This window comes from Lycium barbarum, chromosome 8 (assembly GCF_019175385.1).
Source record: "Lycium barbarum isolate Lr01 chromosome 8, ASM1917538v2, whole genome shotgun sequence".
Taxonomy (NCBI): Eukaryota; Viridiplantae; Streptophyta; class Magnoliopsida; order Solanales; family Solanaceae; genus Lycium; species Lycium barbarum.
Genome location: NC_083344.1, coordinates 101,510,445 through 101,533,294, shown reverse-complemented (window position 1 = coordinate 101,533,294; position 22,850 = coordinate 101,510,445). Strand labels below are relative to the sequence as shown.

Below are 22,850 nucleotides of genomic sequence, written 5' to 3'. Positions count from 1 at the left end.
AACATACTAGCCGTATAAAATATACTGGCCATATGTTAGGCCGTATATTCAGCCCATATTTGCAGCCTTCACTGGACCAAAAGTACGGCCATACATACGGTCCATATAAATTATACGGACTGTATGTTGGTCCGTGAAACCAAAGCGGGGCAGATTGTGAATTATTAAAAAGGGGACCAAGTTCATTTCATTTCATTTCATCTTCACTCCCCTTCTCTCAAGAACTCTCTAGAATATTTATCCATACCTCTCCCACAAGAATTCAAAGGAAATTGATAATCAACTTCATCAACCAAGAGAATCAAGTGTAAGAAACTCACTAGGGTTCATTCAAGACAAGAAATCCAAGTGGAAGTGGAACTAGGGTTTTGCTCAAGTGAAGTGTTCCCACCCAAAGTCCATTCCTACACCACCTAAGGTAAGTTTTATGGTCATTCCATGTTGTTTAAAGTATTGAGGGGTCGAAAGACTCAGATTGTAGAAGGAGGTAGGAAATGGGTCATGAATGTGGGAATAGCATCATTTTTCAGTAGTAGCTTGGAATGAGCCGTGATTCTTGACATGTTGTGACTATAATTGTGATATAATTGACATTAAGAACATGGGATAGACATTGTATATAAATGAATGTAATAGTGTACTATGACCATGGATATGGATGATTTGAGGTGAATTGGGAAATATGGATAATGTAGGTGAATAAAGACCATTGCTTATGATGTTGTAAGTGTTATTATAGACGTTTAGGAGTTGATATATGATATGGAGAAAGTTGTATAAACAAAAGAGATGCTGCCCAATTTTCTCTAGCTTTAGTCAAGTATGCTAAGCTATCGATTATCTAATGTTAGTATAAACTCTAATGAAGGTAGAAACGTGAGCATTGAAGGAGGACGTTCAAGCGATAGAATAGCTAAATGAAAAGGTATGTAAGGCCAAACCTTCTTTCAATAAGGCATGGTTCCCTGACTATATATCTATCCTTTCGTGAGTCTATATTGACCTCCAAATGATTTTATCTTTAAAAACTACTAAAGCTCATGATTCTCGTTATGTTACGATTCTACTAAATTCCTCATATGATGGGTGATCCTTTAAGGATAGATGTAATGAAACAATAATAGTAATGATGTCAAAGATGCCTATGAGCTCCTATGTATGTGTGTCCATGTATGACTATTATGTAACACCGATTTTATGTGGTCGGGTATGATATGTATTGCGTGCACACCACTGCAGCTGGGTATGGATAACCCTGAGCCTTGGTAGGGCCAGGTATGTATAATCACCGAGCCTTGTCATGGCCGGGTATGTGAAACACCGAACCTTCATGGTCGGGTATGCTATGCATATGAATATGAATACGAATATGCATATGGATATGAAAATGTATACAAATACGGATACGAATACGGATACGGATATGGATGTATGGATATGTACATGTGTATGTACACAAACACACATTAGAAATGGAAGGTCCCCATGGAAGGCAAGTAAGTGTTTATGACGATGGTTCTACTACCTCCTATCTTATGCTATTTCTTATGTTGTCTCTTATGCTTATATAATGATGTCGATTATGCTTTACATACTCAGTACATTATTCGTACTGACGTCCTTTTGTTTGTGGACGCTACGTCATGCCCGCAGGTGGCCAGGGAGACAGGCTTGATCCATAGCTTTATTACTCAAGGACTACGTAAAGGAGCTCCATTTCATTCGGAGCTATAGCTTTTGGTATCTATTCTTTTGTGTACATATTTATGGGCATGGCGGGGTCCTGTCCCGTCTATATGATGTGACATACTCTTCTTAGAGGCTCGTAGACATGTGTTTATGGTTAAATGTATTTAGCCTTGTCGGCTTATATTTTGTATATCATTTTGTTAGCCTCGTCGGCTTATGTACATCGATATGGGCATAGTTGTTGATGGTGATATAAATGTATTGTTGCCCCATGAGATTAGTATGAATAATGGATAGAAAGTATGATTTATCTACGTGGCTCACCTAGATGTAAATGTGAATGTATGAAAAAAGGTGCCCGGGTGGGTTAGTACCGGGTGCCCGTCAAGGCCCTCCGGTTGGGTCGTGACAATTATCCTATGCCCCCACGGTGGGCGCTAAACTGTTTACCCCCAAAAGTGGATAACAATTAAATTTGTAAGTGGTTAATAGGATATGTGGTTAGATTAATTTATAGTATAAGACAATAGCAAGTAAATAGTAGTTATTGATAAACAATAGTAAAGGAAACTTAGGAAGTCAAGTTTATGAGCTCTGCGAACTGGTCCGGTCTGGAAGATGCTCCCTTTATCTGAGCCAAAATACATAAAAAGGTTTCCCTGCCACTTTTCTGATTACAAATGTGTAGAATAATAAAAAGCTAACCCCAAAAAGAAAGGGGTAGACCTCTATTTATAGCTAACAACAAATGGGCTCTAGTATAATGTAAGAAAAAGCCTTTCTAAAAAAATCCTAAAATGGATAAGGCTGCGTCCATACGGTCTGACACCCGTACTGTTGTCAGCGCAAATGGCGAAACAGTCAAATGACGCGTGGCTTGCTCCATAACGGATTCTCCGAACCTATGATGAGTGTGCTCTCTTTAGGCTCGGGTTTTTCGTGCTCATTAGAATACCCTCGGTTTTGACGCAGAGTTAACTATACTCGACTCCTTGGATTTCGCTCCCATCGATTGTAACAACCTCACTCTTACTCGATCTCATATCGGAAGGCTTTAAATTCTACCCCGGTTCTTATAGAGTACAAATTGCGTCAGTTTTTACCATATACAATAAAGTTTTTTTTTAAAAAAAAAAAACCTTTTGAAACTTATGGTCTAAAATAAGTCATCAATATTTGTGTTCTGTAAATTATTTCATTAAGGGATAAAAGCGGAAACTTAAAGTTAAATTATTTTTAAATATATAAATATATCATTCTTTTTGGATAAATTAAAAAAAAAAGTGTATTACATAAATTGAGACAGAGAAAGTTACAAGAAAGAAAAAAAACGGGAAATCAGAGTGGTGTTCCGTTCGATTTGGCCAAAGGCTAATGATGTCTTTGGCATAATTTTGTTATCAACCCGGATTTTAATTTTCGGGTCCTAAAGAGTCGATTCGTTTGTGCATCCGACCCATGGGTTTAATGTTTTTTGTTTTTTTTTTAAAGAAAAACAGCAGTTAATTCTTATTGCATAGGACTGGAAAATTACTACTTAGTAATTCCTCCGTCCAAAAAAGGTTATCTTCCTTTTCTTTTTAGTCGGTTCCAAAAAGATTAAAACCTTTCTATATTTAAAAATAATTTAAGGAGATAATTTACAGCCACACGAATATCTAAGATTTGTTTTGGATTACACATTTCAAAAGTCTTTTTTTATTTCTTAAACTTTGTGTCAAGTCAAACTAAGACAATCTTTTTGGGACAGAGGGAGTATAAGAGTCTAGAAGCAGGCAGCTGTCCGTCGACATGCCTGCTTCTGACCAAGGGTATTTTCGGTTATTCATTATTTTTATGCTTTAAGGGTATTGTATTTTACAGCTTTGTGCGTGTACTTTTGCTCTTTTGGACAAATAGACCAGTCCATTATTATTTAACTACTTTCTGAACGTGTGGGCCCCTTTTGTCTTTCCCAATTTAGGCCTCTGTTCTCTTTGTTTTCCTTTACAGCAATAGGTCCCAGCTGCCCCCTTTTGAAATACGAATTATGTTATCAAGCTAGATTGACTTCTTGGGTTCTTTAAATTAAAAAACCATGTAAGCTTTTACAAAGAAAAAAAAAATTAAGCCTATTAAAAGTTAAAACAGATGGAACGCGTTATAGTAACTTTCGGGAGTCCGGAGCCAAAATGGCTTATTTTTGTAGCCATTAGACAAAAATAGTATGCTTTTTTTTTTTTAGACCAAAATGGGTATTTCGTTGGATAACCAACGAAATACCCACACAAGTACTATTCCGGTGCCGATGAATTTCTTGCATTTCGCTTCATGTGTAGCGAAATGCAACAATTTTTTTTTTATTTATTTTCCTTTGCATTTCGTGAATCAATTCACGAAATAGGCATTTTTTTTTTTTGCCATTCGTGAAATTAAAACTTTTTTTTTTAATTTTCCTTTGCATTTCCTGAATCAATTCACGAAATAGGAATTTTTTTTTTTTTTTGCAATTCGTGAAATTAAAACTGTTTTTTTTTCCTTTACATTTCGTGAATCAATTCACGAAATAGGCATTTTTTTTATTTTTTTTTTGCAATTCGTGAATAAAAAAGAAACTGATTTGTATTTATTTATTTTTGCATTTCGTTGTGCAATCAACGAAATATGTGTTTTTGTTTTTTTTTTTATTTCGTGAATTGATTCACCGAAAGTGATTTGTTTTGTTATGTTTTTTTTTTTTTGCATTTCGTGACACAATCAACGAAATAGGTTTTTTTTTTTGTGCAATTCGTGACACAATCAACGAAATAGGGTTTTTTTTTTTTTTTTTGCAATTCGTGAAATTGATGAAAGAAACTGTTTTTTTTTTTGTTTTGCATTTCGTTGTGAAATTCACGAAATAGCCTTTTTTTTTTTGCAATTCTTGAAATTAATTGTTTTTTTTTTTTTTGCATTTCGTTGTGCAATTCACGAAATAGCCTTTTTTTTTTTTTGCAATTCATATAAAAACAAAATTGGAATATATATATATATATATATATATATATATATATATATATATATATATATATATATATATATATATATATATATATATATATATATATATTTGTATTTCGTTGATACATGAACGAAATAGGATAATTTTTTTTTTATATTTCGTTTATATAAAAACGAAATAGGAAAATATAATATATATTTTTTTTTTTGGTATTTCGTTTATATAAAAACGAAATAGATTTTTTTTTTTTTTTTTTTTTTTTTTTGCATTTTGTTTATGTTCCAACGAAATAGGAATTTTTTTTTTATTTCGTTCATATTCCCTTTTTCTGCTCCCCACTTTTACCCTATATTATTTTACCTTATCCTCTCCATTCTCCATTCTCCGTTCTTCTTTCTCCATTCTCCATTCTCCCTTCTCCATTTTCCGTTCTTCCTCTACCTCCATTCTTTCTCTTCTTCCGTTCTTGATTCTTTTCTTCTTTTTCTACTAATCCTATCACAAGGATTCCTCAACTTTTGCTCCATAATCTTCTTCAAATTGAAGTAATTTATTAATTTTATAAGGTTTTACATATATTTTTTGATTTAGTCATTATAAATTAGTTCACATTTATTTTTTTGATTTATTTATATGTTATACTTAGTGTAGTAGACTATAATAAAGAAAACAAAAGTTACAAGTTTAATTAATGAATAGTTGGTAATTTCAGTCGTTGCTTCAATTAAAAAAAGCTTTTAAAAAATGTTAGTAAAGTTTATTGGTCAACGAACTACAATTAAAATACTTAAAAAATCGTTGAAGCTATTGATTAAAAAGGTATAAATTTATATTATAAAATGTTCTTTTAGTTAGTCATTTTCATAGAACAACAGTTAAAAAAAAAAGATGAAGAAATTGTGAGGAAAGTAAGATTGTTAAATATAACATAAAGATATTTGTATCATTTGTTGGGTCATTTTCTATGTTCAAATTGTGACTAGTCATTGGAGATTATTTTCTGTTGATAAGCATGAAGAATTTTTAATTTTCAAATTAAAAGTATAAGATCAAGAAACTGTGAGGAAGTTGGTGTTGTTTTTGAAGCTAATAGACAAAAATAGCATGTCCTTTTTTTTAATACCAAAATGGGTATTTCGTTGGATAACTGACGAAATACTATTCCGATCCGTTAAATATATATATATATATATATATATATATATATATATATATATATATATATATATATATATATATATATATATATATATATATATATATTCCTTGCATCCCCTCTCCAGTCATATGTTTTGTTTTAAATAGAAAAGAAGTAGTTATATGTAAGATGAATACTATTATGACAATTAATTATGAGCTTAACCAAAAGTTTAATTACATTCGTTCGCCACATAGGGAACTGCAATTATTTTTTGACAGTTGTACTCTTATTAATTCTTTTTTCTTTTCTCACGTGATAATATATCTTATAGTTTGACCTTTATTGACTTTCCTATTGAATATATAGTAAACAATTCTGTAATGTGCTGTCCATTATTCTAATAGCAGTGGCTTGGTGTTGGAATGTTATAGATATGGATCGCCCCAAAGTCACTGTACATCCAGGTCCAGAAAACTATGATTTATTAATACTCCAGCATGAGCATCGATCCCAGGCTGTGTGGGATGGAAAATTGACTGGAAAGAACGTGTGTTTAACTATACGTCGTGTGGATCATGAATTCTGGAATCACGTGAGGCAATACCCTTTACATAATCGCATCCTTAATTACTTTGAGAGGTGTGGATTTGGGGGAGTTTTAGCAGTAGGTAATGTGCAGTATGATGAAGGAATTATCACTGCACTTATTGAGAGATGGCGTCCAGAGACGCATACATTTCATATGTGGACTGGCGAATGTACCATCACACTGCAGGATGTCGAGGTGTTATATGGCATTCCCGTGGATGGCCACCCATTGGTGCAGAGAAATGTTAAAAATATAACTAAATCAAGGTGGCGGGAATTGATGTACGACCTTACTGGTTGGTTGCCCGGAGAAGAAGCAATTATAGGTAATAGCATGTTGGTAATAACACAATTATCTAATCATTTGGAAACCTTGATTGTCAATAATGATATTATTGATGAACACACTGATGAGGCTGAGGTACAAAAGAGGGTCAGGTTGTACCTGCTTTGGTTGATTGGTGGCAATATATTCCCTGATAATAGTGGTTCAAAGCTTAGTTTACACTTTTTGCTTGACATAATAGACCTTGATGCAATAGGCGGGAAAGCTTGAGGAGCAACAGCATTATCATACTTGTACAGTTGTTTATGCCGTGCTTCGATGGCCAATAGCCGTGATGTTTGTGGATTTATTGCTTTGTTATAGGTACGCGAATTTCAATAATATATTGCTTTACTTCAGTAGAAATAAGAGATCAAGCAGCATTCTTATAACTACCATTACCCAAATTTTGAAAAATGAAATTAGGAATCGAAAGTCGAGCTTTATTATAAACACTACATGTACCACTATATATAATGCAATCTGGATTATTAATATTTGTGTATAATTCTAAATGTCAGCTAACCATATTTCCTTGAGTTGTCACGCTAACAATTTAAAAGTATTGCTTGATACACGTTTAAATAGTCAACTTCTCTGCTATCTTTTAAATAATATTTTAGATTTCCTAGTGTTATAATTTGTATAATAAATCATTAAAAATTATAATAGCTTGTCGAATAGCTTGCACAACAATATTAGCGCATTATCGGACCAACCATAACAACACAATTTTCATGTGTATTTTCGGGTTATTTTAGTTAATTCAAAAAATATTTATATAGTTAAATTTACTTATACAGGTTTGGGCTTGGGAGCGAATAATCCCGATGCAGCCATTACTTCGTCCCCCAAGAGTAAACGAACGAGATATTGTGTTTGCGCAGAAGTGGACTCGTCGTGGAGTTCGTGAAAGCGAGGCACGAGCTGTGCTAGTAGTTTGTAGGGATGTCTTAGACAACCTAACTGATGATCAGGTATTTTTCCTTTTAAATTTTTTTGATAAGAAATGTGAAAAATATAACAACAATAGAGTTTTTATAGATTTGTTCATTTTTTGCTTAATCGTACTATGATAATGGGTTAATTTTGTTTTAATTTGTTATAGCTAATTTGCTACAACTTGCTACTTGTAGTGATATTTTTTAGATCCCATTTATTCTTTTAGCCTAATTAGTATTTTGTCTAGGTTTGTTTTAATGGCTAGAAGGTTACTAAAGTATTTTATTTTGTTTTTATTTCCATCAAAATTCATTATGGAATTTTCAAGTTAGCCTGTTCTTCTTATGCTTTGGAACTGAATAAAAAAGAAAGTGCTCCTAGCAAGGATTTGGTCATGATACGCTTTCTAATCTTTACTTAACTGAAAATGCATAATGGATGTTTGTTGTAATGAGAAAATTTATAATTTGTAGTATAAACTATAAATGACTGTATAATATTTTTGTTATCGTAGTTTGTGTGGGAGCCTTATACAGAGGCCATCAATGATGGACTTCCGGAGTGGTGCCGACGTGGTTAAGACATTTGGATGGTGCAGTTGCCACTCATTTATGGGATCTACCGAGAGTGGCACATGGCGGGTCGGGTCAACAGACAATTTGGTAAGGAGCAGTCTGTTCCGGGACCAATCCCCCCACATAGACCATTTCATTTTTCACTGGACAAGCGATTTAAGATAAGTCAGGAGATGGGGGAAAATTTTGAGGAAGCTGAATATTTGTGGGAACGCCGTCGGGAACTAATAGTTGAAGCTCCATATACTACTGTAGCTCCTGGACCAGATTCTGAATATTTTAAATGGTACCGGAGGTACTCCCGCACCTTGATAGGAAATCCAGAACGTACCGTGGATAGGGGATACCAACACCTCGCAGGGAGGCATGAAGCACTGGTACGTAACTTTTGGTGCATGTCAAGTTATATAGAAAGTTAATGATGTACTATATAGTTTTCTAACATTTGAGTAGAAACAAAATTACTGGTAGTACTAATTAATATACCTTGAAAAATAGTCTACGAATTTGACTTACTACACTCATCCAATGCCAATATTCAGGCAAATTTACCATGAAAATCTTAACCTAGGTGCTTCGATTTTTATACTTTATCTCTTTCGTTATTTAGCAAAAAGACTGTATACTAATAAATTGACCATGATTATGAAAGTAATTTAGTTATAGTTTCTAACTAAACCATCATATAAAGGATTTGGAACCGATTTACATGCAAATACATGTGTATCATATGTATTAAATATTATAGTAATATTAATAACTATATCGTATATGATACACATTAATTTCTTTTTGCCAATCATTGGCGTTCTTACGTCACTATTTGTTATATATTTTTTTGTAGGCTCGTGGAATTCATGGAGTTAGACATTTGTCTTACAGTGTTCAAGAAAGTCCGTTAGAGTGGCCTTCAGATTCTCAGGGCATGAATGCATTGATGCAAAGGTTTATTAACATGTCGACTGAGTCTCTGAATGCTGCTGCAATGGGGACGAGGTTGACATTATGTGGCACCGCCTAAGTTGCCAACTGGTCGTCAGGATCGTGCCTAAGGAGAGAATGGAACTACCGCATGGATGAAGCTCATAATATTGAGACCGATTTAAGAAGTCGTGGCTTGCATCGTCCAAAACGCCGTGCAATAGGCATGCCGCTCACATCACCCCAAGAACTGAATGTTGCATTGAACCGCATTCGCGAAGAAAATAATAGGATGCGTTTGCGATGGTTGCGTTTGGAGGGACACAGATTGGGGTTAATAGTTACCCCTGATTGGAACTCAGACTACGAAATGTCTGATGAAGATGATTTTCCATAAGCATTTTCTGTTGTTATGTTGGCTAGTTAAGTATTGTATTTGTACCTTTTCATTTTTCAATGTTATTTCAATTTGTATTTTATGCGAAATGCTATCGTATTCATCTTCATCTTCCTCTCCATCTCGTCCATCTTCATTATCGAGTGAGCGATTTCCCCCCTCCCATCCGAGAGCGTCGTAGTCCAAGCCCCACAGTTCACAACGCCGTAATCCAACTCCCCTCTCCTTTATGTTTTTTTTTTTAAAACCATCCGCTGAAAAAAAAGTTTTTTAGACATTAATGAAGTTAGTTAGATTGAGATATAGATAATCGAATACGATGAATATTGGTTGAAAGTTTATATTTTTTTGGTTGAAATAGTCTGATTATTTATAAATTGGATGAATGCAATTGTAAGAAAATGTTAGCTCTTTCAACAGCCAAGACCAAGGAATCCGTGTAAAAAAAATTGGGATTTGACTTGTCCATGCTAAAAAAATTGTCCCTGCATTTCGCAAAGTATGCAACGAAATATAAAAGATATATAACAACAATGATTCTTAAAGTATGCAACAATGGAAAAGATAAGTGTACAATGCTTCTGCCAAGATTCTTAAAATGAATTGAAAGCTACTAATAGCTTCCTTTTTAGCTTCTTCTTAATGTATGCAATAATGCTTGGAGAAAATTAAATAAGTGTACAATGCTTCTGCTAAGATTCTTAAAATGAATTGAAAGCTACTAATAGCTTCCTTTTTAGCTTCTTCTTAACGTATTCAATAATGCGTGGAGAAAATTAAATAAGTGTACAATGCTTCTGCTAAGATTCTTAAAATGAATTGAAAGCTACTAATAGCTTCCTTTTTATCTTCTTCTTAACGTATGCAATAATGCTTGGAGAAAATTAAATAAGTGTACAATGCTTCTGCCAAGATTCTTAAAATGAATTGAAAGCTACTAATAGCTTCCTTTTTAGCTTCTTCTTAACGTATGCAATAATGCTTGGAGAAAATTAAATAAGTGTACAATGCTTCTGCCAAGATTCTTAAAATGAATTGAAAGCTACTAATAGCTTCCTTTTTAGCTTCTTCTTAACGTATGCAATAATGCTTGGAGAAAAGATATATAACAACAATGCTTCTGTCAAGATTCTTAAAATGAATTCAAAGCTATTGCCTATCTTTTTTTTAGATTTTGACTTGTACATGTAAAAAGCAAAGAAATTCGTTTCCAAGTCAAAAATAAATTGAAAGCTATTGACTAGCTTCTTTTTAGCTTCTGACTTATCCATGTAAAAAGAAAAGGAATCCATTTCCAAGTGAAAAAAAATTGAAAGCTATTGACGAGCTTCTTTTTTAGCTTCTGACTTGTCTAATTATTTAGATTTGCATTTCGCAAAGTATGCAACGAAATATAAAAGCTTGGAAAAGATAACTGCAACAATGCTTCTGACAAGATTCTTAAAAAAAAATGAATTTGACTTGTCCATGTAAAAAGAAAAGAAATAATTTTCAAGTAAAAAAAAAATTGAAAGCTATTGACAAGCTTCTGACAATTTTTTATCCTTGCATTTCGCAAGGTCATAAACAAAATATAAAAAACTTAAATTTGACAAGTCCATGACGAAAAGTTATTTATAAACTTGGATTACTCCAATTTTTTATTTTACATTTTCGATGCATATGCAACGAAATGCAACAAAATTTTCATTATAAAGAACTCTAACCGGTCATTGTTATCTTCGGGTGAGCGTTTACAAGCAAGAGCCATTTTTTTTTATTTTGCATTTCGGAAATTATCCAAAATCTTCGACTGAGACTTAAAAATCCATTTACTATCCAAAAAATGTCGAACAAAAAAGAGAATACTCCTGGAAGCTCTTCCTCACCTTTTGCTTGGGCATTCCAGGAAAACAGAAATGATAGCTCAAGTTCAGAGTCACCCAACAGCTACTGGGGAACATGGGATCCATATGATTTTGAGATGGACATGTACAAGCACATGCTTGACGAACGAGAGGATGATTTTCGGATGCTGAAAAAATCAAATCCATGTGAGTACTACTGCGGATTACGCCGTGAATGGGAGCATAGGTACCATGAGTCAAATATGCTCATGAATGAGCTTGAGCAACTGGGGGCACCCAAGCCACGTCGATTCTCTGTGTGGATGGAACGCAGGGATATGGTAGAATATGAGATAGTTGTGAAACAAATTCGAAAGGAGAATAATAGGATGTTGGTGAGACGTTGTAGGTACTATATCCTTAAGCTCACTGAAGAACAAGCTGCAGCAACAAATCGCACGCTAACAGAACATGAAAGAGCAAGTGTTTGAGCACACGAACTTTACAAATCGGATGATGACATGCCTAACGAACTCCCTTAGACCAACTATGTGTTATGTTTTTTAATTTTCAATTATAATGTAATTTTATGTTCATTCAATAAAGTGTTGTGGAAGTTCTATCCAACAATAACTGTTAAATTAAAGACAAAATTAAACTCTACAATACGAACCGTTTATATTTTAAAGTAAGGACGACAACATATTATTGAAGGTCGACAACATACTATTGAAGATTACATAAGATAACAAAGATTACATAAAATAACAATAACATAGAACTCATGAAAAAACTTAACAGTAAACAAGCAACAACAACTACTGAGTACGATTGGGGCAACGATTTTTGTTATGACCGGTTTTCCTGCAAGTTCCACACCTCCTAGCCATGCGAGCAGGAGCAATATCCATTTCATTCCTCCTTCTAGTTGTTCTCTGGGCTTCAGAAGTTCGCTCATATGCAATGTTTGCAATTAAACAGAAGGGACTTGCAGGCCAATATGCCTCATCACCCAAGGGAGAAAACTTTCCACTGTATGTTTGCTTGTAATACCTACAACTGTAGTACTTGCTAACATAGTCCTTAGGCTGAATTTTACGGATCCGACAGAATTTAATTGCATGGGAACATGGCATGTGGTAGTTTTTCCATTTCCCACACGAATATTTTTTTCCATTGTAAGAGACTTTATGGACATTTCCACCCTTACCTTCGTGTGCAAATGTCAGAATCTCGAAGACCCCAGTCACAATGTTGTAGTTCATCATATCAGTGTGCATGGCGGCCCTATCCCAATATTCATGGAACTTCTTATCAACACCGAGCGGCCAAGTTTTCTTATTTACCATTAGCAGAGCAGCAAGGGCGCTTCTTTTAACAAAATGATCAACAATATTTTTAAAGGTCAAGCGAACCATGGCAGTAACAGGCAATCCACGGGCTTTCTTCAATAAACCGTTGTAAGACTCAGAGACATTTGTCATCATAGCCCCCCACCTATAACCACCGTCCTTATACAATGTCCATTTTTCCTTCGGAAGCTCGCTTAACCACATATGCGCTGCAGGTGACAAAGTTTGATTTATTGCATCCTCATTTGGTATTTCTTCTTCTGGTGCTCTGTAGCAGCCAACCACCTTAGCTTCTCAAGATCAGAGTTAAGAAACTTTTTGTTAAAGTTTCTTTTTCAATGTCGAACACAAAATCTATGATGTGTGGTGGGTGGTTGTAACCATTCATGTGTCATTACACATTGCAAGATCCCTTGGTGACGGTCAGAAATTAGTCCAATGCCTTTTCTATCACAAACAACATGTCTCCATAATAAACTGAGAAACCAAGTCCATGACTCATAGCTCTCACGTGCAACTATAGCATATGCAAGTGGAAAAATATTTCCGTTTGCATCAATGCCAACAACAATCAACAATTTCATCTCATACTTACCATAGACATGGGTGCCATCTATTGAGATGACCGGCCTGCAACTTTTGAATCCATCGATACTTGGTTTAAAGGCCCAGAAAAGATACTTGAAGATGTGTTCGCCTTGCATTGTAGTTGACTCGTGTGTCCACTCAACAATAGTGCCCGGATTGAAATGTTCTAGGGCAGCCATGTATCGAGGCAATGCCCTAAAAGAACCTTCGAAATCACCATACACCATCTCAAAAGCTTTCTTACGCCCTTTTTGCGCTTTTCTATAACTAGGAGTATAGTGATGGATGCCTTTTATAGTTTCCTGAACAAACTCAATACTGATTTGTGCATTGATCATAACATATGGTATCAACGAAGTAGCAATCATGTTGCTATTCAAATTGAAATGATCCTCTGTATAATCATCCGTATCACAATTATGTGGCTCAATCATTTTTCCTGCTTTCCACATACCACTTCCGATCAACGAAAAACGGATCATCCAACTACAACCTTCCTCATGCCGCTTGCAAATAACCTTCCAAAATGTACTTTTGGCTTGATCTGTTTTATATTTTTTTTTGTGGGCTATATTATAGAGCCTCACTGCACCTTTCATTTGCTTCTTGCTGTGAAATAACATACCTATTTGCATGTACAAGAAAAAATATCAACTCCTAATTACACCAATTAAAATCACAAAATTCAAAAATAATATATTATTAAAAAAATTAGTCGCACGAAACTAACCTGATTTGATAACTTTAGGATTACTGGAATTCCAAAGTGCAACCCGAACAGACCCGTTATCTCTCATGTATGCAACATCTTCCGGTTCTACTTCTTCTGTATTATCCAAATATGAGATCACATTTGAATGATAATTAACACTAACATTACTGGGGGCCGCAACATCTTCATCCGAATCGTCACCGTCAGTAGACGATTGATCATCGTCCGTCCCTTCATGATCTAATGGACTATCGCTATCCGACTCATTTATTATATCATTAGCTAAATCGTTATTGCTCACAATTTGTGTGAGTTGAGTCAACGTGGGGTTATCTTCAAAATCGTTATGCCTATAAATAGGAAAAATTCATAGAATTTACAAGTCAAATACAATTATACAATCCATGAATAAAGTGAAGAAAATATGATTATATTTACCTATCACTGTCCAATTCACTTGGACCAGGATGTGAAGGGTGTCGTACATTACAATTCAAATTATGCAACAGCGTAGTAGCATTATTTGGTCCACCCGTCTCACGATTCTGTCCACTCCAATCAAAGTTATGATCGTGCGTTGAAGCCATACCATCATACTGTGTACCATAATTAGTTGTATAATTTGACTGACTACCAAATCCTACAATTGTTTGTTGTTGAACTACACCCCTTGAAAAACTAATATTCAAACTTAGGAGATAGGTAATACCTCCAAAATCGAACTCATTGTCGGTCGGTACTTCGATCTGGGTAGAGCGTTGAACTGTAGCATACATGTCAAGCGCCGCTATGCATATGTGATTTTTAAAAATCTCAGGACAACGAAGAAATGACGATAAAGATTCATCGTCCGTAATTGGCATCTCACCATAAATTGGTGAACCATCGGCGGTAAATGAACTTGGACATCATCCGGTTATAACCACCGATAGTTCAGGATCATTTACGAACATTTTAATCCTTAAGACGCGTTGCAGACGATCATATTTTAGGGAAATTGGAAACTTTTTCCCTATTTCAGGACCACGGTTGTATCTAACCGAACCTGCTTCATACACAACTTCACCACCCCAAAATAAATACACTTTAACATGAGTTTCCGTCATCTTTTATGAAATATATGAGAGAAAAAATAAAAGTTGAAGGATATGAAACAGATAAGAGAAAAACAATAGATGAAAGATATGAGATGGATAAAAGAAAGTTGAAAGACTAAGGATATACCATAAGTAAAGATAGGACAATATTAATAAATGAAGAAAAGTAAAAAATTTCGCAAATTAAGTTACGAAATGTAAAAGATATTATTTTGACAACTATTCAATGCTCGTCTGAAACTGATTGAACCAACAGAAATGAACAAAAAAATAAAATTAAAACCATAGCGATATATTCCAATTTCGTTTTTATATGAATGAAATAAAAAAAAATTATCCTATTTCGTTTTTTAATACACGAAATGCAAAAAAAAAAAAAAAACCCCCCTATTTCGTTGATTGTGTCACGAATTGCAAAAAAAAACATAACAAAACAAATCACTTTCGGTGAATCAATTCACGAAATAAAAAAAAACACATATTTCGTTGATTGCACAACGAAATGCAAAAAACAAAAATACAAATCAGTTTCGTTTTTATTCACGAATTGCAAAAAAAATAATTAAAAATGCCTATTTCGTGAATTGATTCACGAAATGCAAAGGAAAAAAAAAACAGTTTTAATTTCACGAATTGCAAAAAAAAAAAATGCCTATTTCGTGAATTGATTCACGAAATGCAAAGGAAAATTAAAAAAAAAAACAGTTTTAATTTCACGAATGGCAAAAAAAAAAAATTAAAAATGCCTATTTCGTGAATTGATGCAAAGGAAAATAAAAGAAAAAAAAATTCTTGCATTTCGCTACACATGTAGCGAAATGCAAGAAATTCATCGACACCGGAACAGTACTTGTGTGGGTATTTCGTTGGTTATCCAACGAAATACCCATTTTGGTCTAAAAAAAAAAAGCATACTATTTTTGTCTAATGGCTGCAAAAATAAGCCATTTTGGCTCCGGACTCTAACTTTCGGCATCTCAATTGAAGTTCTACATTTCAATATGCAAGATTTAAACTTAAAATTACAAATCTCAAACACTAAGGTCAAATCTTAATACACATCTTAGACACTAAGAGCCTGTTTGGACGGGCTTATGCCTATAAGCTGTTTGTAGCTTATAAGCTAAAAAAGATAAGTTGGGGTAGTCTAACTTTTTTTTTTTTGGCTTATAAGTTGTTTTCAGCTTATAAGCTGCTTTAGATAAGCTAAGTCAAATGAGCTCAATTATTTTTTTGAGCTTATTTTAAGCACAAAATGACTTTAAGCTGGCCAGCCAAACACTCAAAAAAACTGAAAACAGCTTATAAGCAACTTATAAGCCAATCCAAACGGGCTCTAAATTACAAGGTAAAAACCTTAATGATAAGCATCTAAAACTTTTACTCTTAAAGACAGACATTATAGGTAAATCTCAATCAGTAGGATATTTTATTGGATTTTTAATAATTAATGTATTTAAAATTTAGGATTATATATAGAGATTATAATTTAAGATTTATAAATTAATTAGAGATGCATACATACTTCTAAGAACATTTTTTTTTTCTGTAAGATTAAAAGATAACGAATAAATAGTAACTTTTATGTTTTTTATATTTGTAACCAACAAATTTCCGCGTCTTTAGAAAAATAAATAATCAAGACAGGAAAATGGAGTAACAAAATGTAGTATTTGATTTCAAGAATGTTGAGTGTTACAATCTCTATATAATCCTCTGATTCTCCAACAATAACGTAAACTATGTTGAAAACTTGAATATGATTTAGATTCAAGGGCTTCAGCAGCTTGATCTTGAAGGTATTTGAATTTGGATTTGGTATTTGCCACGAACAAGTAATTTGATCTTGAACGCCTTGATATTTGCCTTCGTTCTTAATCTTGAGCTTGAACTTGAGCTTGAGCTTGAACTTGATGACTTGGATGCTTGAACTTGTAGCTTGTAGAGAAATATGTAGACTTTGATTCACGAGCTCTCTTCTTGCTTCTTGTTCTTAATTCCTCCTCCTTTATGAGTTATGAGGATCCCTATTTATAGTTTTTAGGGAGGTGTAGCCTTGTCATTTGATTGGTCAGAGCATATCATCCGTACACTTGGCATGATTTCATTGGCCCATTAATTTGACTTGGATTGCCACCTCATTTGACACGTGGCGCGGGCTTGGACTTTGGGCTATTAAAGTGGACTCATCATTTGGAGCCCAATCAAATGGACTAGCCCAATATCTTTAAGATTGGATGATTAATCCAACCATATTAGCCACATTATTTGAACTATTTTCTTAAATTTAATATAGTCCAAATTAATATACTGATTTAAATCCAATAAAATTTTAAATGACTACAAATGCCCCCTACTTCAAGACTTGTCGTATTTGATTTTTTTTTTTAGACTAGGCTTGAAGTACAATAAAAGATGAAAACACGTTTAGAGACTTGAGATGTTTATTTTTTTTATTTTTTTTTGTCTAGCGGATTTAGTGGATTGCTGGTCCAATTACTTTAATCTTGGGTCTTGCTAACAAAGAATGAAGCTTATGCAAAACTGATTGGTAATTTTTTATTTTTATTTTGAAAGCTAAGATTTATTAGTAAAATAAAGAGTACAAACATATGGAAACATCTGAACCCAGAATAGAAACAACATGGTCCAATGTTGCGAAGAAAAAGAGTTCATATGCAAATGCAGCTCATTTCTTCTCAGTGTTGCTTTCCAATTCCTTTCTGAGTTGCAGAGAGAAATCGTCGTTGACATCATCATCATCCCAATCATCTTCCCCTTGTTGGGTTACTTCGTTTCCTTCCTCTTTGTCCTCCCACTCTTGATCAATTGCAAACTCCTCAAATTCGTCATCATCTTCGAATAGATCCATCTTCACGTCTTCAGCTGTTGGCTTTGGTTGTTCAGTCGCCATTTCCAATTCAGAGATAAGGAGAGATTTTAAGAACAATGATTTTGCTTATTGTCAGGGTTTGATTGGAGTCTTGATTGGTAATTTGAAACGTTGGGTGCCCTCTTTTTTTTTTTTTTTTTCAAAATACACGTTTAAAGAAAGGATTTTTAGTTCCCTTAGAACTCTTCCATCACTTGGACTCCTTGTCCACCAATAAGATACTTGCTGCTTCTTCTTTTTTTTCCGTTGCTTCACCCGTATCCCAAATTTTAGGGATACCAAATCCTACTTTTTTGGGGAGACAGTTACTTGCAGCTGACACCTATATAGGAAGCCAACCTTCTCAACTCAAAGCACATCACAATTTTCTTTTTGCAGATTTTTGTTATCGCAGTTATCTTCAAACTTTAGCTCTTCTTCTTCAAGGTTTGTTCCTTCTCCTCTTAGAGCAAAATAATTTATTAGCTTTGCCTCTTTATGTCGGAGAATTCTTGGCTTTATTACCAACTTCATTCCAAACTTGTTTACTCTATGTCACTTTAAGCAGAAAGTACAGCATCATTTTCTTGATACTAGTTACTCCTTCCCTTAAGTGAAAGTTGTAAAACTTTGTTTCCAGCATCCATTTTTCTTCATGCTAATCATTTTGCTTTCTATATGGCACTTTGAGCAAGTACCAGGCACTTCTTCATGTTTATCATAAATTATTTCTTTCCCTTCTGAGATAGTACTTTGAGCACAGCATGAACCATATTTTGTTTTCTTGATTTAGGCTTCTGTAAATTCTTTTTATAGCAACCAAAGGAGAAAAAAAATGATACGGCCTCGTATATCTTGGGAGTCATGTCAACACAAATAACTATGTAGCCTTGTATTTGAACTCTTCAATGTAACTTTTTTTTTTTTATCAGCAAAAGAGAAAATTGGTATCTATTTTATTTCCAGCGACTTGTCTCCTTTTTCTTGTATACATTTTTTTTTAACAAATGCATGATCAGTGTGATCCTTAGAAGAGACTAGTCTTAAGGCGTAGTACAGGGTGAATCTCTTTTTATCAGCGCCTTAAGATTTTGGCTATGATTTTATCTGTGATGATCTCTATTATTCATTTCCTTGTCTTTGAGTTGGATGATGATGACTTCTTTTGCCCTTGCAGCTCAACAAGATGGTGAATTTTAGAGGCTACACTTCCCCCTCATCCAAACTTAAGTATCTTATTATTGAGAGCAATGATGGTGGTGCAGCAGTGCAAACGAAATTAGTGGTTCATACTCCCTTAACTAGATGGTATGCAGGTTCGTGGCCACCCCTTCGGAACTCGCTTCATATGTCAAACTGGACTTCAGAATGCAAATCTACTTCAACTCGAACTCCCCAGATGTGGTCTCTTCGGGCGCCCAACCACCGTAATGCAAATATTGCAAGCGCGCTTCCAAGCTTGGGTCGTCGCATAGTCCGAGGAGAAGTACGCTGGGGAGAGACGGTAGTGTTCGAAGGTGAATTTTGTCACATTCCAGGATATTGGGAGTGGGCCGAGGATACACTCAGTAGAAGTCAAGAAGTCTTAAGTGCAGCAGATATCTATGATGCCATTTATGCCTCGCTTTCACGTATGATCGGAATTCAAATATATTGCAAGCATTTTGTGAGGCTTGGTGCCCCAAGACGAATACACTCCTTACATCTGTCGGGGAACTATCTATTTCTTTATGGGACTTACATACACTTGGAGGTTTGCCGATTGGAGGTCATTTCTATGAGGAGGTTGTCCCTGAAGCTAAGGAACTCACAGGAGTTGACGCGAAAAATCAGAGATATATTTCACGAGTTTGCGAGTACTTGTTCACCGCTTTTCATTATCTTCAAGAGGGCAGAAGCGATAACCCGAGGGTCTCTTTGAGCAAGTGGATACAATTTTGGTACAAAAGAGCTCTAAAGTACCAACCTGCTCCGCCAAGGAGGGAGAAGAAATCTGCGTGTTTTAAATCAACACACAACCCTACTGGAGCTATACCTGAGGCGTCCCAATGGTCAAGAGAGCAAGAAGTTGTATTTCATAAACTTGGGGTGAGGCCTGCAAAGAGAGATGAAACATATCTTGCAGCATTTTTGTCATGTTGGTTGTGTGCTTTCGTACTTCCTTCCGAAGAGGGTAACTTCATTCGTCCAGGGACTTTTAAGATGGCGACTATGATGGCAGCCAAACTAAAGATTAGCCTTGCAGTGCCGGTTTTAGCAAGTATTTATAGCAATCTTAATAATACTTCCCGTTCGTCGCAACTTGATCTTATCAAAGTCCGTTTTCCAATCCATTATATTTATGGTTGGCTTGCTTATTATTTCAAGACTCATTTTGCGCTTGTAAATGGACCGTCTAATCCACTGATGGTGGCATATTCGGGAGAGGGTGCCGCACGGTACTTCGAAAAAAAGGATGCAAGGAAGCGTATCCATCAAGGAGATAATGTAGCTTGGACTTCAACTATGTTAAATAATTCTGAGCTTACAACTACGTTGATAATAATGATGCACAAGAGCTGGAGCTAAATTATTTTATGAGCGTCCGCTTTAGATATCTCTCCTTGAGGGATGGAAACTCTGTCATTATCGAGCCATATAGTCCACACCGATTCAGTCGTCAATTTGGATTTTATCAAAAAATCCCAGGTGCTTTGGCCAATGATTATCGCAGTGCCTCATTAGCTGAAGGACTCCAATTTTGGCGGATTTGTGTGTTATCCAAGTCTATGTCCTGTGCGACTTTCCCTCCTATTACACCTAATGTGAAGAAACTCTTTGCCGATGATTACAGGACTTGGTGGTCGAAAACCCATGGAAATTTTCTTGATGACTACTTCCAATATTTGGTGGATGCAGCTGGGCCAATCTCTAATGCGCTTTTAGAGGGTACACATCAAGGATGCACCATTGCAGCCCTAATGGCTGATGATTCTTTCCATCCGGAGGTCATATTGACCGAGAAATGCAAAGGCAAGGGGTCTCAGTCACTCATAAAAGCTCCAACAGAATGTTTGGATGATCAAGGCCACCAAGTTGGCAAAAGCTCATTTCCGCTGAGTAAGGCTGCTCAAACTTCTAACAAGAGATCGTCTCGAGGCGAGAGTGATAGCAGTTATGAAGATCGTTGTTAGAGGAAAGTGAGGTCGCGTTCAGAAAAATTGGAAGATACCGATTTGGCAGTGGCCAAGATTCCTGACAGCGTTGATAGTCCTTCAAGGACCGTGACAACTCTTATTAGAAAGGTATGACTTAAAGCCTTCAGTTTGTCACACATGCCATAATGATTTTTACTAACTATTTGTCCTCTTTTTTTTTTTTTTAGCCAAATAGTGTTGGAGCATTACGACGGGGAAAGTCAACGGAGAGCGGTGAGTCTGTTTCTGGTCCGGACCTAATAAAATCCTCTTCCATAGCAAAGGCAGAACAGGGGACAACTTCTATTTTTCGTGATAAAGTGAAAGAAAAGTTGAGTTCCGACTTGCATAAACGTACATCAGCTGCAGTATCCGTATTTGACGGAAAGAAGGTTGTCTTGAACTATAGAAAGATGTTTATTTCAAATCTTTGGGTTGTGATTCGAGATAAGCTTTCCGGAAGTGATGTAGACAGGTCTTCCTCTCTTGAAGAAGAAATCCAAGTGATTCTCCAGGATATGGATGGAAAGGATGTGGATGTTTCCCCTTTGATGAATTTATTGAAGTCGTTTTTTGAGCTTGCAGCTTCGTACGACCAGGCACGGTCAGACCTATATGATAAGGACATGGAAGCTGCCAGAAAAGAAATATCTATAGCAGCTGGAGAGCATCTTTCAAATGCCATGTTTGAAGAACACGAGAAGGTCGAAAGAGCTTCATCTATCCGTCAATCTCTAGATGAGGTGCGAGAGAAGTTAGAAAAGCTGCGCGCAAAGGAGAAGAAGTTAGAACTCCTCCTAGAAGCCACTGAGAAGGAAGTCGAAGAAGCTAAATTGAGGGCCTTGACTGCTGGAAAGGAGTTCGACGCGTGCCATGATGTAGACTTGTCGAATGCCAATGACTCAATTGACTTAGAGCAGAAGAAGGGGCGCCTGGAAGCTATGCGCCAAGACTTAATCAATTATAAATTGTGTTTAGATTAGTCTATAGAATGTATTTCAATTGCTCTCTTTCTCTTTTTCTTGCCTTTGATTGATTAGTGGATGTTATTATCAGAAATAAAGACTTCGTCTATTTTGTTTTAGACTGCGCATTCTCCTTGATACGTTCTGTGGTTGTTTTTTTTTTATTTACTATACAAGAATGATATATCCATCGTGACACACTGATATCACCAAATTTCCCTTAAACAGCATTTTTTTTTATATCTCGAAGTTCCCAAGGGTGACGAAGATTTGAATTTAGAGGCCACACACTCATTTCCTCTTACAATAACGTTGTTCATCAGCTTTGCGTCTTTGTGCCAAAAAATTCATATCTCGATGTAGGAATGACGAAATCACGAGACGTAAAATTCCCCGAAAACTAGACTTCTAAATCTAAGACATATCCAAAATTCAAAGTTGGATACTTTCTGAATCGTCCCAGATTATTCCTAGAAGTCTGCCTTAGATATCGGCACGCTGGCAGGTTCAGATTCACGCGGCCTCACCAAAAAAATTCATATCTCGATGTAGGAATGGTGAAATCACAATCTATAAAATTCCCCGGAAACTAGACTTCTAAATCTAGGACATATCCAAAATTAAAAGTTGGATACTTTCTGAATCGTCCCAGATAATTCCTAGAAGTCTGCCTTAGATATCGGCACGCTGGCAGGTTCAGATTC

At 35.3% G+C, this 22,850-nt stretch overlaps 3 protein-coding genes across 3 annotated transcripts; 2 read left to right on the top strand and 1 right to left on the bottom strand.

Annotated features, from left to right (window-relative positions):
- The first annotated feature begins 6,243 nt into the window (after nt 1-6,243).
- LOC132608025 (serine/threonine-protein phosphatase 7 long form homolog) lies at nt 6,244-6,954 on the top strand. Its single transcript, XM_060322106.1, has one exon. It carries the CDS (start codon nt 6,244-6,246, stop codon nt 6,952-6,954), a length of 711 nt encoding a protein of 236 aa, XP_060178089.1.
- Nucleotides 6,955-17,207: 10,253 nt separating this feature from the next.
- LOC132605189 (protein DELETION OF SUV3 SUPPRESSOR 1(I)-like) lies at nt 17,208-18,229 on the bottom strand. The gene has a single exon (XM_060318408.1). It carries the CDS (start codon nt 18,045-18,047, stop codon nt 17,823-17,825), a length of 225 nt encoding a protein of 74 aa, XP_060174391.1. The 5' UTR covers nt 18,048-18,229; the 3' UTR covers nt 17,208-17,822.
- A 2,790-nt stretch (nt 18,230-21,019) lies between these two features.
- Nucleotides 21,020-22,516, top strand: LOC132605188 (uncharacterized). Its single transcript, XM_060318407.1, has 2 exons — nt 21,020-21,289; nt 21,370-22,516. Exon 2 carries the CDS (start codon nt 21,595-21,597, stop codon nt 22,162-22,164), a length of 570 nt encoding a protein of 189 aa, XP_060174390.1. The 5' UTR covers nt 21,020-21,289; nt 21,370-21,594; the 3' UTR covers nt 22,165-22,516.
- The last annotated feature ends 334 nt before the right edge of the window (nt 22,517-22,850 follow it).